The following is a 17,504-nucleotide window of genomic DNA, read 5'->3' as shown; positions in this document are numbered from 1 at the left end:
TCCCCCAGCAAATGTTTTCTCTCCCTTAGTAACCGTTGTCAGGGAAAGTGGCCAATAGCGATAAAAATGCTCCTTCATTCTGTTTCTGGCTTTCTTTTAGAGGGGCTGAGCTTTTCCAGGCCACCATTGTGAAGGCTGTGAAGGCCAGAATCGAGGAAGAGAAAAAGTCCATGGACCAGCTGAAGAGGCAGTAAGGATGCTTCCCTTTCATTTGGGGTTCTCCTGATCCCATCCCACCAGCTCCTGGCTCCCAGGGAGCCCCAAGCCCTGAGGAAGCCGTTTGTGGTGACCTTCACACATGCCCAGGTGTCTGCTCCATGTCGACTGACATGGAAATTGTCCAAAGGACGATGCAGGGGAGTGGGAGCAAGGGGAGGAGCTGCCATGGGCAAGACCAGCGTCAGGTCCTAGTTTAGATGCTTCTTCTGGATCCCCCAGCAGGTCTCTGAACTCTCTGAATTCCAGTTTTCTGTTTTAGATTAGGGCTCGGTTCTGCCTGATCCTGGTAAATATTAAACAAGCTAGTGACTGAGACAGGGTCGTTCCCAGTGACTCTAACTCGGAGAGAAGTCCATTGTGTCTGTGGGTGAAGCGAACGAACATGGGTTCTTACTTGAGAAGGATCTTTAGAGATAATACGGTCCAGTCTGGGGAGAAGCTGCTGACGCATGTAGTAGATGACTTAAAACCCACAGCTCACCAGAGGTGGCACTAAAAATACACCCACGTTTCCATGTCCAGCTCTTGGCTTCCTGTCCCACCACGCCATCCTGGAGCCCTCCATGGACTAACTCCACCCAGGAGATCTGAGAAGTCTTTTTTTTTTTTAATTAGCCCACTGAAAATAATTATTTTCGTGGAGTGAAATCTCTAGAAGTAAGTGGAACTTTTGTGGAAGACTAGTGCCTCACATGTTTGGGGCCAAGTTTAAGAGCTGATGGCCATAGAATTCAAAACCTAGCCACTTTCTCCAGGAAAGTGGAGAGACTCTGGTCAGCCCACCAGGAAAGTTCCCTGAGTTTCTAAGACTAGTTCATTCCACCCTGACCTCATCTCCCAGCTTCTTTCCCTGTGCAAGAAATATTTGTCAGTATGAATCACACTATCCCATGGCACGGTTATTTTCATAATCAAAGATATGAGTTATATAAAATATATATAATGAAAGTACAAGATGGTATAGTTACTTCTATTGTTGTTTCTAGCTATCTAAATCAGCTCTAGAGAAAGAGCAAATTTGAACCCACATGTAGTATGTGTTCCTAATTTCCCATAAGTGAGACCTTTTAGTATAATTTACATCACTGGATTTTTCCATTTCCTTAAATGAGAAGTCAGAATAAAAAAAAGAATGAAGGCAATGATCATTGCTAAAGACAAACAAATAAAGAAAATATTATTTAAGCTGCCCAAAGCAGAAATGTCACTTAAATTAGTTTTAAAACTTGGGCCATACGTTTAGAAGTTTAAGAAACCAAGAAATGAAATGTTTTAGGACTTCCTTGGTGGTCCAGCAGACTTCCACTGCAGGGACGGGGCAGAGTTTTGATCCCTGATCTGGGAATTAAGATCCCACATGCTGCACAGCATGGCCAAAAAAATTTTTTTAATTAAAAAAAATTAAAAATGATATATTTCAAGAGGGCATATGTGGGAGATGCAGCTCAACACTGAAGTTTCTGACTAGACTTCCTGAATAAGCAGACAAAGAGCTCCAACACAACATTTTCCCAGATCCAATAAGAGATTAGAAGTGGCACACAGAAGAGTCTTGGGGTCTGATAGAAGCTCAAGAATGTTTGAGTAGCAACTTGCTATTTACAGAACAGTTCTTACACTTATACGTCTTTTCACTTGATCTTCTCAACTATATGAGGTAGGCAATATATTTTTTTTAAAGAAGAATGCAAAACCTGGGAGAATATAAGAAACAAGGAGATACTTGTTGCTAACAAGCAGCCATCCACACGTCCCAATTTTGGGACTCCATCCACGATTTTGGCTGTGTGCGTAAAAGTGTAAAGGTAACCGGGTGTAGGCCGTGTGCATAAGTGTGTAGGTAACTGTGGATGTGTTCTTGGCATTGCTGCTGCTATTTTGTTGTTCAGGATGGATCGCATCAAGGCCAGGCAACAGAAATACAAAAAGGGTAAGGAGAGGATGCTGAGCTTGACCCAGGAGTCGGGGGAAGGCCAAGATCTCCAAAAACTTTCTGAAGAGGATGACGAGAGTATGTTGAAATATTTCCTTCTTCACTCAGTACCTTGATGTTGAGTAAAAACATGATATAGGGTAGGGCTGTGAAATAACATTACTATTCATTCTAGTTTTATATTCCAATTGTGGGTGAAATGTGTTTCAGAAAGTACATATTTAATAAATCCATGACTTTATGAATAGCACCATATTTAGCAAGACGACTTTAATATAAACTAGCTTCCATTTCACGGACATGTGCCTCTAAAGAAAATAGGATGAGTTGGCTTCATTTATTTCTTTAGGGAAGAAACTATGTCTTTGATTTCTATAAATTTTATACAAAAATTAAATACATAGGCCCCTGAATAACAGTAGTTAAAATATTCAATTATGGTCTGTTCGAATGAAACTTGAGATGAAATACATATTTATTATATCTAATTATAGATTTGTTATATCCAGTTAAGTTTAAAAGTTCTTAAAGATGCTTGCATGCTTTTCTATTTGAAGGGAATGGAGAAATATTACATGGTATTCTTCCAGTGCATAGTATCTATTAATCAACAGTAAATTGATATTTTTCCAACCATGCATTAAAATGATCACAAGAGATATTTCTGGTTATTGGAATGTACATATTTTAGCAAATTATTTGCCACTAAATTTTTCTGTAATATCTGAGTGGTGCTTCTTTTTGTTAATTCTATGGAAAATTCAATGTGGGATGCATTTTTGACAGATAATCCTTTTCTTATACTTTTTATATGCCCTCAGTCACTAAAAAGAAAGTGAAAATGTGGCATTTTGTTAATAGAATACTGAATATTTACCTTGTGGAATTGACTGCTGAACCACATAAATGTTTAGTCAGTAGGATTTCTTTTCCTGACCTCGGGTGTACTTTTGCAATATGTCTTGATTTTGCCAATTGAGTTGTTAAAGCGTGGTTTTCAAAGTTTGTTTTCTCACTTCCTGAGAATTAATATTTGGACATATTTTATTTTAGGAGAAGCAGACAAACAGAAAACCAAGGGCAAAAAAAAGCAGTGGTGGCGGCCTTGGGTTGATCATGCTTCCAGTAGGTTTTTCTTGATCCTCTTACGATTTCATCGATTCTAACCCTTATATCCTTGACCAGAATTCAGGCGTCCCCATGACCTGTGTGTTCCATGCATGGTTTGATGCTTGTGACTTGATAGGAGGGGCAGAGGGGAGAAACACTGTGATCTCTGTAGGTCTCTGAGCCTGACAGGTGGAATCTTCCAGAGCAGTCAGCCGACTACCATATGGCTTACGTATTCCTGAGCACCACCCATGATGGGCTCAGAGAGGGAAGAGGGGGTGATGGCTTTGTTATTGGATTCTGAGGTCCAGAGCTCTGCTGAGGTGTGTTTGTTCCATGACTGAAATCCCTTATTGAAAATGCTTTTCAGCTCCTCCTGGAACTCTGAATTTAAAGAAAACCACTGTATTTGGAATGTCCGTGACCCTCTTTGAAAAGCACTGGGTGTGAATGTGAACGAGCCCCCACCCCCGCCCCGCCCCCTCACATCCACCGCTCTGCCATTCCAAAGCATTGATTCCATTTTTATGTAAGGGTAGTTGGCAGTTTATTAAGCACAAAGATGGGGATACCTTAATACTTTCTCATCCTGCCTCCTCAGTTTCAAAAAAACTCTAAAACTACCCTCCAAATCCAATACCTGGTGTGTGGGTGGTCTCAGAGTCACCAGAGCTCAGACAAGACCCTTCAGAACAAAGTCAGATGATGGTTTTGGAAAAGCAGAGCTCGATAGCCACTCAGAGATGGTGTGTTTTACTCTATCACAGAAAAAAAAAAATGAATGAGTAATTGCAAAATGCAGCAGCTATGCCTGCTCCGCTTCGCAAAGGATGTAGCACTTACTCTTGGCAATGGCATTCTAATGGAATGATCCATTTCAGTCTGGCCCACTTTGAATTTGTTAGAATATTGCATAATTATTCATTATCTTGCAGATTACTTGTAATGTCTTCAGACTTTTATGTCTTGTATTGTGTCTTGATAACTGCAGCTTATGTAATCAGACAAGTAATATCACAAGGTCCCTAACGTCAACAGGATGGTGGTCCGAATCAGTAGGAAATCAGTCAGAATCCTTTCCCTCACCTAATTCTTACCATCATTTAGATCTGGCTTTGGCCTTTCACCCAAGAAATAATTTCCTAAAATCATCAAGCCAATTTCAGGAAGCGATATTCAAAATTTGCTCCATATACCTGGATGTAATAAAATGTAATCTCAAATATTGAATGTAGCATTATGGCATGAAAAAATCCATGAGTTCTAAAGAGTTTCATTTCATCTGCTGCTCAAGTCAAAAGACAAAGATTCAAGCTGAAATTCTGTGTGACCCACTGTCTGCTGGCGTGTCAGTCATGCCAACAGTCTCCTGTGCGGACACTGTGTGCCAATTTCTATCAAGTCACAAGTAAACTGTGCTGATCTTTCTGTTTTTAAAGGGCCCTTTGCTAGTTTAGAGAGACCTATCCATTTCAAAATGGTGTCATACTGATGTTTTGTCCTTTAACCTGGGGGTATATGCCCACTGCGGTCATCATGAGTCTTTCCTTTGCTCGTGTAAACATTGCATTTTGGAAGGAATTGGATATGGTCTTCGATCACCACCTGATGAGTTGGTTATCCTTGAAAGAACTTCCTCTGAATGTTGTTGACTTTAGAGTTTCTGATTCATTTCACCCTCATTATATCAAGTTCTTGAAGGCTGGGATTACACTACCTGTGCCTCGTTATAAAACTTCCAGTGCAATGATGCCGGAGTGTGTGTCATTCATAGTTTGGAATCAGGTATTTCTTTTTACAAACTGGGGAGGAAAGGAAAGGAATTGATGTGTGGCTTATTTTGTAGACAATGACGAGTTCCAAAACCTATCTTTAGATTTGGAAGCACTTTATCGAAAGCCTGTTTTCCGATCTCTTGAGTCATTGGGCTTTTAAATATCTTAGAGGTGCCAAGTGTAAGAATAAGTGTCTTTGAAATACCCTTTGCAAACTAATTGATGATGCAATAATGTTGCTGTGTTGTTCACATTATTGGTGAGCATCTGCACTCTTAACATGTTCTGTAGGTGACATCCTCCCAGTTCCATGTCTATGTGCACACAGACCATCGCATCATTGCTGTTCAATGATACCTTCCATGCTAGTGAGACGCACTTGTTTCCACATCAGTTCTGTACAGCAGAATCAGTGACAAGCCTCACTTTGTTGTCAAATATCTGAAATACAGGACCAAGTCCCTGGTGTTACAGGTGGTGGGATTTTAAAAGCAAGCTGTCAGCATCAGTGTCCATGGTACATACACGGACCCAGGCTGGAGGCAGAACCCCTATCAGAACTCACAAACATAAATATAAGAGCTTCTCTACTTATTATTAGCAGATAGAACTTCAGGAAATATTATCTATTTCTGAGTTTCATTTCAATAACAATTTATAAAGGAATAGGAGACTTTTAAAACATTTTCTTCCATTTTTAATGTGTTAATGGCACATGTCGCATACAATTGGCAGCATCTTTCAAACAATAAAAATCAATGTATGACTGCTTGTGATGAAAACTGACTTAAGTGGCCACTTGAACAAAAGTTCTTGAAGGTATGATTGAATACAGTTGAAGCTATCATTGATTTTAGAGCCAATAATGAGGGTAAAATGTTCAGTCCTGAAAATCTCGGTGTTTACCAAATGACCACGTGACGTCAAGTCCGTGTGACTTTCCAGTAAATCTCTGAGCTTATCTGAAGCATTACTTTCATGGTCTCCATCTCGGTCCAATGTAATGCTGTGACTTTGGTTCGTTCTTGCTTATTCTTACCTTATGTTGAATTGCATTTATTTCCTCAGGCCTGGGACCAGTCCTCTGGGCCTGGTTCCTTCTTCAAAATAAACATAACAAATTACAGTGCTTCTGTTCAAGGATATAAGGCCCAATTCATTCATTCTGCATCTTCATGGATGAAGGTTTCAGATATGTCTGAAAACATGGGCAAAATTACTCACTATCATGTTTAGTGATAGCAACTAATTTTCAACAAACCAAGGTTTCCTGTGATGTTACAATGAATAAGTCCAGAAGATACCTAAAGACATCAAATGATGTCATCCAAAAGACACCTCAGCATTTGAAAATTCTAATATAACTTGAAAATATGCATATGTTTTCCTGCAGTGACAGTACAGTTCTTATAGCATCAGAAATGCACATGCTGGGTCTCTTTTCTCTGATAAAATAGCCATCAAACTGATAAAGATTCCATTCTCAAACTTCTTGAGCTCTCTAAACATTTCAGCTCTCCAGACTGCCTCCGTGCTTAAGACACAATATGTCTTTGCAAGGAAAATGCCAGGCAAGGACCATCTATACGGTTTGTGCTCTGTGTCCTGTGGTCAGTACAGTTCTCCTCAAATTTCAGTAAGCAACTGGGGGGCTTCTTCTTGACCAGAAGCCTAACAGTGCTAAACCGTATGGATCATGTCCACCTGGCTCCTTCTGTCCTAGCCTATGAGTAGAAATAGCCAGAGTGTGGTGGTGGTGATTTTGTGATTGTGCTTTTTTTTCTGTTCTTTTCTTTTCTTTTTTATGTTATTTGCCCATTTCCTCCTCATGATAATGTGTGATTTAAAAAAACCCTCTTTTTCAAATGTCTTGTGGCCTGTGTTATGGCCTGTGTCTGCACAGTATAGAGTGAAGCAGAAGGTGGTGACACGTGACTCCTGGTTCCGAATCATCCGGATTAGCTTTGCCATAAGCAATTTGTACCCATTCAGACAACGCTGAAGCTTCCGCTTCACTTTGACCTTGTCTGAGGTCCCAAAGTGCTAAACTGTGACATGATGATAGTTTTCAGTCCTCTGGGCCATCTTGGTAACAGAACTGGTTGCTGCAGGCTTGATCTGGTGCATCCGTGTACAATTTCCTGTGAAGAAGGAAGAAAATGCCAGATGAACCCAACAGTGCCCAGGTCCCCTCCATGGCCTGGACAAGGCCTGGTGCTCCACAGACCATGTAGCTCAGCCCAGAGTGAGGTCTCCTCATCTCCTGTGTCCTCCTCCCCACCGATGCCTTTGAGGGACAATTTATATGTCTTTGGGGGGCATTTCATAAATACACCCCAAACTGTCTCATATTTCTTCCAAGAAATAAGTACATATTTTGTTTTACTTAGTGGTCAGGAGTGGAGATTACTATTTGTTTGAAACGGATAGTGAAGAGGAGGAAGAGGAAGAATTAAAAAAGGAAGACGAAGAGCCCCCGCGGAGGTCAGCTTTCCAGGTAACTATGGGGATAAGGACATCACAGCCTTGGTTGGTTGAAGAGGTTTTCTTTCTGACAGACCTTGACCACAGGCCTTGACTTCCTCTGCCGTGTTCATGCATGGTAGCTCCCAGAGGTTCTAGTTCACATCTGAAGTCGCGTGCTTCTAACTGTTCTGTCCTGCTGCTTGCTGTCAGCATTGCAGTTGTTACTACCAGAATTCCTGCAAGGGCAATGGTCCAGGCAGCTGTTCATTTGCATAAAAAAATTTCTGATGCTCTAAACAAAATTAAAGCTGCCCTGGGTATACTTCGTTTCAAGCTTTGGATCACTTGAGTGGACTTCTAGTTCCATAGGTGAAGTAGCTGACCATGAAAATAAAATCCTCGCTTTGATTTGAAAACAGTCATTTCGAATTTTGAAAATCAGTTCCCTTGGTACTTCTAAAGATTTTAGACTGTACTCAAATCATAAAAACCTCCAGCCCAGTTTTGATGTTCTCAGCTTAACTGCCTCTCTTTTTCAGAACCTGCTGTATCGTTCTTGGTGACATGAGTCACCAGCCTAGAAGCATGTATCCAGCAATTGTATCATCAGTGTTTGTTAAAGATGTGGGTTTGTCAGTAGAGTTCCATATGAGATGAAACACTCGGTAGATTTCCGTTACAAGGGAGCAGACATAGGACTGTTCTTTCCCCATTGTTAGACTACAAGGCACACAGGTGGACATCCGGCCAGTCTCATGATGTGTTCACGAGGCCAGTGTCCACTTTGCTGGCCAGGTCTTCCCAAGCGGGCAGCTTACCTCCACCCTGTCTTCCTAGTGAAAGTGAAGAACTAAATTGTTCGCGGGGACTCTTTGCTCTAACGATGCTCTATCACTTGCCCCTTTGCTGCCCGCGTGAGTTTCTTGATGACAGCGTGTGCATGTGTGCAGCTGGCTTGCTCAACACTAATGACTTGTTTATTTTTATTTCGAGTTTCCTTCTAATCCTCACTCATCAGGCAGCAGAGGAGAGAGCGGGTCGTCTTCACCATTTTTACAGATGACATGAATGATAAATCATTTTCTTTATTTCTAACCTACAAGCAGGGCACGTCTTATTCCACATTCAGCGATGAGCACGTTTTAACCCAGTCGATATAATTATAGAGCCAAACTCATACTGATGGCTTATATTAAGTGATCGGTTTTTGTTTTTTTTCCTACTAATTACTCTTGCTTTGTCCTTCTTTGTAGAGAGCTATTGGGAAGTTTGCATCAGCCATTTTAGCCTTGCCAAAGTCTATCATTAAACTTCCCAAAACTATTCTTCAGTATTTAATCAGAGCTGCAAAGGTATTTGACATTTTACTGATGTGTGGTGTGTGGCCCTCCGCTCCGTAGACCTTTAGATGGGCAGACCCCCACTGCCCACATCTGCGTTTTCCCTGTTCTATACATCTTACGATGAAGGAATGAAAAGAATTTAAAATATTGGGCAGACTTTTCCAAAAATCGTTCTGAGAAGCCAAATTCCTCATTATGGTGATTCTTGTTTTTCAGTCGGCATCAGAGCTGATTAAAAAATAGAAAGAGAAAATGCAGATACAAATCTTCTTGTAGTTCTGCCTAAGTCACGTCTCATGTTAAAAGGGTCACGTCTGGTTGCATGCATCAGATATGATGTGTCAAAACATGACCATTTTCTCAGAAAGCTGGTAAAATTACAAACAGGAAAAAACGACTCGTTTTGCTCCGTCTCCTTTCAGGCTCCCTGTTAAGCCTCCATCTTCCTAAATTGGACTCTTCTGGCATCTTCTGCCCAAGTTCAGTGTCTCTCTTCACTGGCCAAGCTGCTGTGGACGGTCCACCCAGCCTCCATGGTCCACATCATCAGAAACACTGCTGAATGAACTGCTACAGTTATTTGTTAATTCACCCAACACACAACACAAAGTATCTAACTACCTCTGCTGTGGTCATTTCATTATTGGAAATCATAAAGAGTGACTCACTACTCTTGTGCTTTGTAGAAAGCCGCTTCTCCTGCCTTAAATTGGAGCATACACTTACACTAGTAAAATGCTCCACAAAGATGTGGCTATCGAGGGAAACCATTGCCTCTCATGTTTCACTTGGGGGTCTTATTTAAATGCAGGTTATTTAAATTCATCAGGTCCAGAGGGACCTGAAATTCTAGATTTTTCTCAAGCTCTCAGGTGAAGCCTTAAAGTCGCTCGCCTAGCGTAGCAGGGTCTAGACCCCTGAGCTTCTTCCCTTTGTAAAATGCCAGAATTCTGAGTTCTAGTTTAATATTCCCTGTTGCTACTTCCTTGGGTTTCTTTTCTTTCCCCTTTTATGACTGCCTTATGTGTCTTTCCATTCACGTTTAAGAATTTATATGAAAGATTACAATGTGGTTATCCCTCATCTTAGTTTAAGAAATATCTTCTTACCAACAACGTAAGGTTCTGGATCACAACTGGATTAAAAAACATTTTAGAAAACCTAACCAACTTCGGTTAAAGGTCTCCACTTCAATAAAGTCCTCTCCTGTTTCAAAAAGCAAATGCTTTTTGCGTAAAAAGTTTTCAGTAAAAGGAATCCCATTTCCCTAACATTTAAGATGAAATCAGTGAGGGTGGACTCTGAGATGAAGTTGGGTACAGGCTAGTGGCAGTAGCAGACGGAGAAGTCGATGTCATTTACGCACATTTTCGTGTGTTTTTCTACCCAAGATTAGTTCTTCATGTGTCTGTTCTCCAGAGATACCCGTGACACTGGCTGGTAGTTACCACTGAGACTTCAAAATTGAGACATTTCAGAAAGAAGTTTAATTTGGTGTCTTAACTCAGTAAGAATCAGGATGCTTCCTTTTCCCCCTTCATCATCAACTTTTCCCAGAAATAGTTGGTCTGATCCTCGGTCCAATGTTCCTGGAGCTGTAAAATATTTGTACTTCGAAGCATGAACATGAAAATCATTTTCCTACAAATGAGGACTTGTCTTAAGATCCTCCCCTTCCCTCCTTTCTTCAAACACTCATCTCAGTGAGGAAACACCAGCAGGATCAATCATTGAAGGACCACGTGTAGAACCAGGAACACCATTTTAATGAGGCATCATTTGTGCGGCCAGAGCCCTTTCTACAAGATACCTTCAATACTGTCCTAAACCCTCCCCTGTTCTGTCCTCCCCTCTCTCGTCTCCCAGGGGTTTCATTTTTCTTCAGAGCAAAAGAGTGTTCACCTAGTACACTCACAAATCCTGAATCACTTTCTTATTTTCCACTTTGGCATTTTTGCTTTATCCAAAAGCAATATTGTAATAACACCATTTTAAGGAAGTGTCACAGTATGTATTTCTTAAACCTGACAATTTCTTTCATTTAGCAGTTCAGATTCTTTTAAAGAATCAATGTTTTGCTGAAGCAACTTTGCCTATTAACAACCTAAACCTCAGAGATATTCTTAATAGAATCTCCAGTTAACAAATTCAATAAACATCAACCATAAATTCCTTTTTCTGGTGCTTCTTCTTCAAATTGCAATTCACTTTTACTTTTCAAAATATATTTCTGGTATAAACTAGGATAACTTTTTTGCCTCCTGGGTTTATTATTTAGAAACAATACAGATCTTGTATGTGTGTGAATTGCCAATAAGATTCAGATATCTACCTGTGAGGAAATGCTCTGTAACCTAGTAACCCACGACCTTTACATTTCCATGGATGGAAAAGTTGAACCCCTCTTTACTTCTACAATGCCAGTGGTTTGTTTACACTGTGTTTTTCAAGGATTTCAGAAATCTGAAAGTAATATAGAATAAAATCAAAGTGTTGGGGTTTACAAGAGCCCCTGTTCCTTTATCTTCATGATAGAAACCCAGCTTCCCTGAGACCAGGTGTGTTAGTGGGTGCATGTTGAGCATGCTTCCTGGCTTCATGGTTGTGGATGGCTGACTTTGCATTTCAGGGTTTTCTTTCTGTTCCTTCTGCATGACTTGGGACACTGTTGGTGGGTGGGACATTAAAAATTGCTCTGTTGTGGTTATTGGTTGTCATGTATTAATGCAACTATTTTCATCTCTTGAATGAATGACAGAAGGCAACCTAAAGCTCCCCTGTTCTCCTTCCATCCCATTCTGGAATAACCTCTTAACCTTCACAGCACGTTATCTTTCCTCTCCAAATACTGATCAATCTACAAAGCTCTTTCTCAAGTTGTTGGTAATAGTTGTTACTCACAAGAGAGAGTAACAAACATGCAAAAATAATTTCCCAAAGTAAATGAACAAAAGATGTTTCGGTCTTGACTGAAACTTTATTTGTGTGGGAGAAAATGAATGACACTTAGCCAGGCTTCTAGCTTATGCTTAGTGTATGTCACACAAGGGAATCAGGAGCTAAGTGTCAGAGATGTAGTAGGATGGGGAATGGGGGAGAAGTAGGTGTTCGTGGTTCCAGAGGATCTCATGATTGCCTGGTACTGAACAAAATACATGCCTACAACATCTATTTTCACATTTTATTTCATGGCCAGTGAGCAGTGGTCAGCTCAGTATATTGCGAGATGTGAGAAAGGGAGGTTTAATTCATGTTGAGACAAAAAATATATATATTTCTGAAAGTCAGGAAACTTGGTGTTGGTCCCTTTTTCTTTAATTCAATTTATTAAAAATTCAGAAAATAATGAAACTTTCTCCCTTCAGTTTGTTTATCAAGCCTGGATTACTGACCCTAAAACAGCACTCCGACAGAGGCGCAAAGAGAAGAAAAGATCTGCAAAAGAAGAACAGAAAAGAAGAAAAGAATCTGGGGAGGGTGAGTGATGGAGAGGGCTGCAACTGACAGGCAGCGGACAGGGAAAAAGCTTGATTGGAATGAAATTTTTAATGTCTAAAGAGCACAAAGACTTTTACTTGCCCTTAATTTCTCAGGTCTTGGAATAAATTAAAACATGAATTTAAGTTGAGGCACGTTTTATAAAATGGAAAGAGAGATAGGAGCAAACTAAACTCAAAGAAAGTAGTAGCAAAATAATCATTTTTAGGTGGATATTAAGTCATCGAAAAGAGATAGAAGACGACCTGACCATTAAGTGAAAAGCTGTTCTTGGAAAATAAGAAAGATGAACCTTTAGAAATTTGATCAAGAAAAAAAAGGAAAAGCACACTTAAAGAGCAGTCAGGGACCAAAACTGGAATATACCTACCAGTGCTGTATTCAACACTATCAATTCATTTAAAAATATATGATAGAAACATTTTCTAAGGGGAGAAAATGATAACAAGCACACCAAAACAAAGTTAAAAAGCAAGTGGGGAGCTCAGGAAAAATGTTTTCATTATATATCAGGCTAAAGATCAGTGTTCTGGCTATATTAATTACTTCTGAGAGCCAGCAAAAGAAAAATTCAGCCCAGTGAATGAATGGGTATGAAAAGTAATTCAAGATCAGAAAACAGAAGCAGCCAAAAGGAGCTCAGTTTCACTAAGTAGCTCAATATGAGAAATGCAAACTAAATATTTTTTCATTCTGTTTTTTTCATCAATTGGATTAGCAAGAATGTAAACATAGCTCTGTTTGGAGCTAGAGGAGGCATACTTGTCTGTGGTATTGTAAAGCAGCACCTCCACTTTGGAGAGCAGATGTCAATCTGAAAATTTAAGTGTGCCTCTCCCACCAGAGATCCATCCCACCTCCAGGTGTGTGGCTTCACATGAGCCAGTATTCGCACATAAGCACAAGCACTTGTGGGCTTCCCTGGTAGCTCAGCTGGTAAAGAATCCACTTGCAATGCAGAAGACCTGGATTCGATCCCTGGGTTGGGAAGATCCCCTGGAGAAGGGAATGGCTACCCACTCCAGTACTTTTGCTCGGAGAACTCCATGGACAGTGGACCCTGGTGGGCTACAGTCCCTGGGGTCACAAAGAGTTGGACACGACTGAGCAACTTTCACTTTTTTCATGTTCACAAGCACATGTGTCTAAGAATATTCATCAAACATTATTATCACTAACGAAAATTTGCAAATATCCTAAATGCCCACATAAAGAAGAACCAAGTAAATTGTGTGACCAGTATATTACGGCATACTATTTAGTAGTTTAAAAAGCAAAATGACTTACTTTGAACTGACATGGAGAACAATTCCTGACATACTGTTAAGTGAAAAGCATTTGTTGCAAACTGGCATGCACATTATGAAACCACTTACGAAATGAAGGAAACCAAAGTACCTCCAGACAATGTTTTGCATTTTTAATGGATGCATGTAATCGTGTATAAATGCACAAGGAAAAGATTGGGAAGAAAACTTAGCCAGTTAATTGCTGTGGTTACTTCTGGCAGAAGAGGTGGGGAGGCTGAGAGTAAGGGGTAGGATTAAAGAAAGCTTCAGGCTTGTTATATTTTAATTCTTTACAAAGGAAATGTGTATATTGATTCTTTATGAAATTAAAAATGTATTCAAACAAGAAAAGGAAAACATAACTTCTAATGGAGCTCTAATTGCAAAACCATTCTCTTTTTTGACCATTCTGCTCCCTGCTACCTCCTGTAGCTTTCATTTTATTTTACTTGATTGGTTTAAAAAGGCAAAATTAAGACACTGAGGATGTAGCAAGTCAAGCAGTAAGGAAGCAGATGCAGTATAGCCTGGAAAGCTACCCTAAAGCACCAAATCTTTGCAGGGGTTGTATTCTTTTCAACCCCTTTCCTGGATATACATACCTGTGGGCAGGTAATGTTTCCTTCAATTCAAAAATGAATCCATGCTACACAGATTCTCCTGTACCTTCATTAGCAATATATCATGAACAGTTCTCCAATTAAGTATTTATAAAACTATATCATCTTTTTTTAATAGCTGAAAAATATTCTGTAATATGGATATGCATAATTTATCCAACTCCTCCATTACTAATGGATATAAGGTTTGCTTCCAAATTTTTGCCACAATAAATAACACTATCATGGATTTCCTCACACAAAAATTCATATGTAGTCATATGTGTGTATGTGTTTAAATGCATGGCAAAAGCAGGATGAACACATACTTTCCCCAAAATAGATGATCAGAAGTGGAATTTCTGGGTTAAAGTGGGTGCTTTTATTGTTTTACTTTAATAAATATTTTTCCAAGAGGTTTTAGAAATTTAAATTCCTCTGTATGAGGCATAGGAATGTCTGTTTCCCTGGAGCCTTGTCCTATGGGCTGTTACTACTCTTTTTATCGTGTGTATTTCTCAAGGATGACAAACGGCTTTCATTTTCATTTGAATTTTCCTAACTAATAAGGTTGAATTTTTTTTTCATATTTTCTTGGTTTTGGCGGTGGGGGGGGGGGGGGGGCTTCCTTGATGGCTCAGATGGTAAAGAATCTGCCTGCAATGCAGGAGACCTGAGTTCAATCCCTGGGACAGGAATGGCAACCCTCTCCAGTATTCTTGCCTGGAGAATTCCATGGACTAATGGAACTAATAAGGTTGAACATTTTTATGTCATATTTTCTTGGTAAATATTAAAATGAAAAAAATTTGAATACAAAAGTAAATAAATTTTACTTTCAAACCCAAGATTTAAACATTTTTATCACATTTCATAATATTCTATTGGATTGTCTTTATTAATCTAGGAGGTATTTATGTTAGGAATATTATCCTTTTTTATGTGTTGCAAGTATCTTTTTTTCCAACCCAGTGCTTATCTTTTAGTTCATGGTGTATGTTTTCTAAGCAATATTTAATTTTTTTCTGATGTCAAGTAGGTCTGGTTTCTTCTTTTTTTTTTTTGGTCTGGTTTCTTTTTGCAATTTCTGTATTTTCATCTTGCTTAAGAAAGTCTTCCCCCCAGATGTTATGCATATGTTTTCTTGTTTACCTTTTATTTACCTTTTTTACCTTTATTTACCTTGTTTACCTCTTATTTACCTTTTGAATTTGTATTATCCTTTGAGGTAGAGATCTATTATGCTAAGCTTGTTTGGTAAATGAATCTTTCTTTTTCTATTAATTTAAATGCTCCTTTTGACAGTGTTAATCTCCCATTTACTCTTAGGTATGTTTCTGGGCTCTGTATTTTGATCCTCAAGGTGTTCAAAATTACAACTTCATAGTATATAGCAGCACTCAGCACACTTTTTCTATAGAGCGCTGGATAGTAAATATGATAAGCTTTGCACTGTAAATTCCTGCTGCAACTCACCCTGCCTTCTTGGAGCAGATTCGGATGGTACGTCCCCAAGTGGGCATGGCTATGTTCCACCAAAATTTGAATTTTATATAATTTTCCTATGCATAAAATATTCTTCTTCTTCAGACTTTTTTCGACTATTGAAAAAATATAAAAACCACTCTCAACTCACAGGCCATTAAACAACAGGAAGCAGGAAAGATTTGGCCAAACAATTTGGTTTACCATCCCCAACTCCATGATACTCATTCTGAAGTCAAGTGAGGAGAACCTGAAAGCTCAGAATTCTGACAACTCTTCCCTCAGAGCTCTTCAAATAGGCGGAACTTCCCAGATTTCATTATAAAATTCCTCTCAGTCCAGGAGTGTAGCATAGGCGTTAATTTACCCTGAAAGGCTGTAACTCATGTTCCTTGAACACTCTTGGCAGGTCCTGTGGAGTGGGAAGACCGGGAGGATGAGCCAGTCAAAAAGAAGTCTGATGGACCAGGTAACAAAGTGAAGACTCCCATCAACAGGGGAGGTGGGGGTGGGGGCTGGGAGTGGGAGGTTGTTTCTTGCCCAGATGGTGTGTGAGGAAGGCTGCCTGGAAACAATGAATTAAATCCTGTTTCTGGACTGTGCCTCAATCATCGGCATCCCTTGAAATCGCATCTCTAGTGAAATTGCAAAGAGACTCTGAAAATCAGACCTACCTTTGCATTTGGGATGAGATGTCGGATTTGAGTCCATGTGTAAAGTCCTTTACCCAAATGCCTATGAAAGGGAGTTGGGAACAAATTATAAATGTCCCAGGGAAACCATCAGTTGCTGCTGCTGCTGCTAAGTCACTTCAGTCATGTCCGACTCTGTGTGACCCCATAGACGGCAGCCCACCAGGCTCCCCCGTCCCTGGGATTCTCCAGGCAAGAACACTGGAGTGGGTTGCCATTTCCTTCTCCAATGTGTAAAAGTGATACGTGAAAGTGAAGTCGCTCAGTTGTCTCCGACTCTTCGCGACCCCATGGACTGCAGCCCACCGACTCCTCCCTCCATGGGATTTTCCAGGCAAGAGTGCTGGAGTGGGGTACCATGGCCTTCTCTGAAACCATCAGCATGGAGGCACAAAAAAATATTGGCATGTAGAAGGCATGGAAAAGGAGTGAAGTGAGAGGTAGTTTCGATCCCTGGGTGAGGAAGATCCCCTGGAGGAGGAAATGGCAACCCACTCCAGTATTCTTGCCTGGAAAATCCCATGGACAGAGGAGCCTACAGGCTACAGTCCACAGGGTTGCACAGAGTTGTACACGACTGAAGCGAATGAGCACGCGTGAGAGGTAAGTATGCTGGGAAATGAGCAGCTTCCAGGGCTTGGGCTGACTCCTCCTTTTAGGGAAGAAACCTGAATCCTAGCGCATTTGCTCAGGACTCCACACAGTCAGGGATAGAACTCACATCTTCTGAGCCCCAGCCCAGGCCCGGGGCCACGTGGGCTTCACAGAACCCGAGACTGGGGGGGAAGATTTCTCCATCAGGGAAAAAAAAAAGAGGAGAAACAAAAGCCTCTGAACACAGTGAACCCACATGCCTCTCTGGCCCCACAGACATGTGGCTTCCTCTCCCCTGGGGCTGGCAGTCCTGGGTGTACCACTTACCCACAGGCAAGGTGCTCAGGCTCTTTCATGCTGGAAAAAATACATCCGTGGATGCACTCTGTTGACACAAAACAAGACTTTCCAAAGGCTCTCCAAGCCCTCAGAGGCACGGTCCTTGAAGCAGGCCTCCATGTCCAGACAATTGGCTTGCTGTCTGTGGGGCAACACCCTGTT

The 17,504-nt window shown here is 40.5% G+C and overlaps 1 protein-coding gene across 3 annotated transcripts in view; it reads left to right on the top strand.

Annotated features, from left to right (window-relative positions):
* The window catches only part of PIEZO2 (piezo type mechanosensitive ion channel component 2), a 246,335-nt gene that overhangs the window by 197,321 nt on the left and 31,510 nt on the right, over positions 1 to 17,504 (top strand). For all 3 annotated transcript variants that reach the window (XR_010662900.1, XM_065932593.1, XM_065932591.1), the window contains exons 29-34: positions 101 to 190; positions 2,109 to 2,230; positions 3,206 to 3,277; positions 7,428 to 7,534; positions 12,212 to 12,323; positions 16,127 to 16,186. Coding sequence is in view for 2 of the 3 variants with exons in the window: in XM_065932593.1 (XP_065788665.1) it covers positions 101 to 190; positions 2,109 to 2,230; positions 3,206 to 3,277; positions 7,428 to 7,534; positions 12,212 to 12,323; positions 16,127 to 16,186 (563 nt within the window). In the remaining variant the exon portion in view is untranslated. The remainder of the gene's footprint in view (positions 1 to 100; positions 191 to 2,108; positions 2,231 to 3,205; positions 3,278 to 7,427; positions 7,535 to 12,211; positions 12,324 to 16,126; positions 16,187 to 17,504) is intronic.

This window comes from Muntiacus reevesi, chromosome 4 (assembly GCF_963930625.1).
Source record: "Muntiacus reevesi chromosome 4, mMunRee1.1, whole genome shotgun sequence".
NCBI classification, from domain to species: Eukaryota; Metazoa; Chordata; class Mammalia; order Artiodactyla; family Cervidae; genus Muntiacus; species Muntiacus reevesi.
The sequence above is the reverse complement of the archived record's forward strand: the minus strand, read 5'-3'. Positions and strand labels throughout refer to the sequence as shown.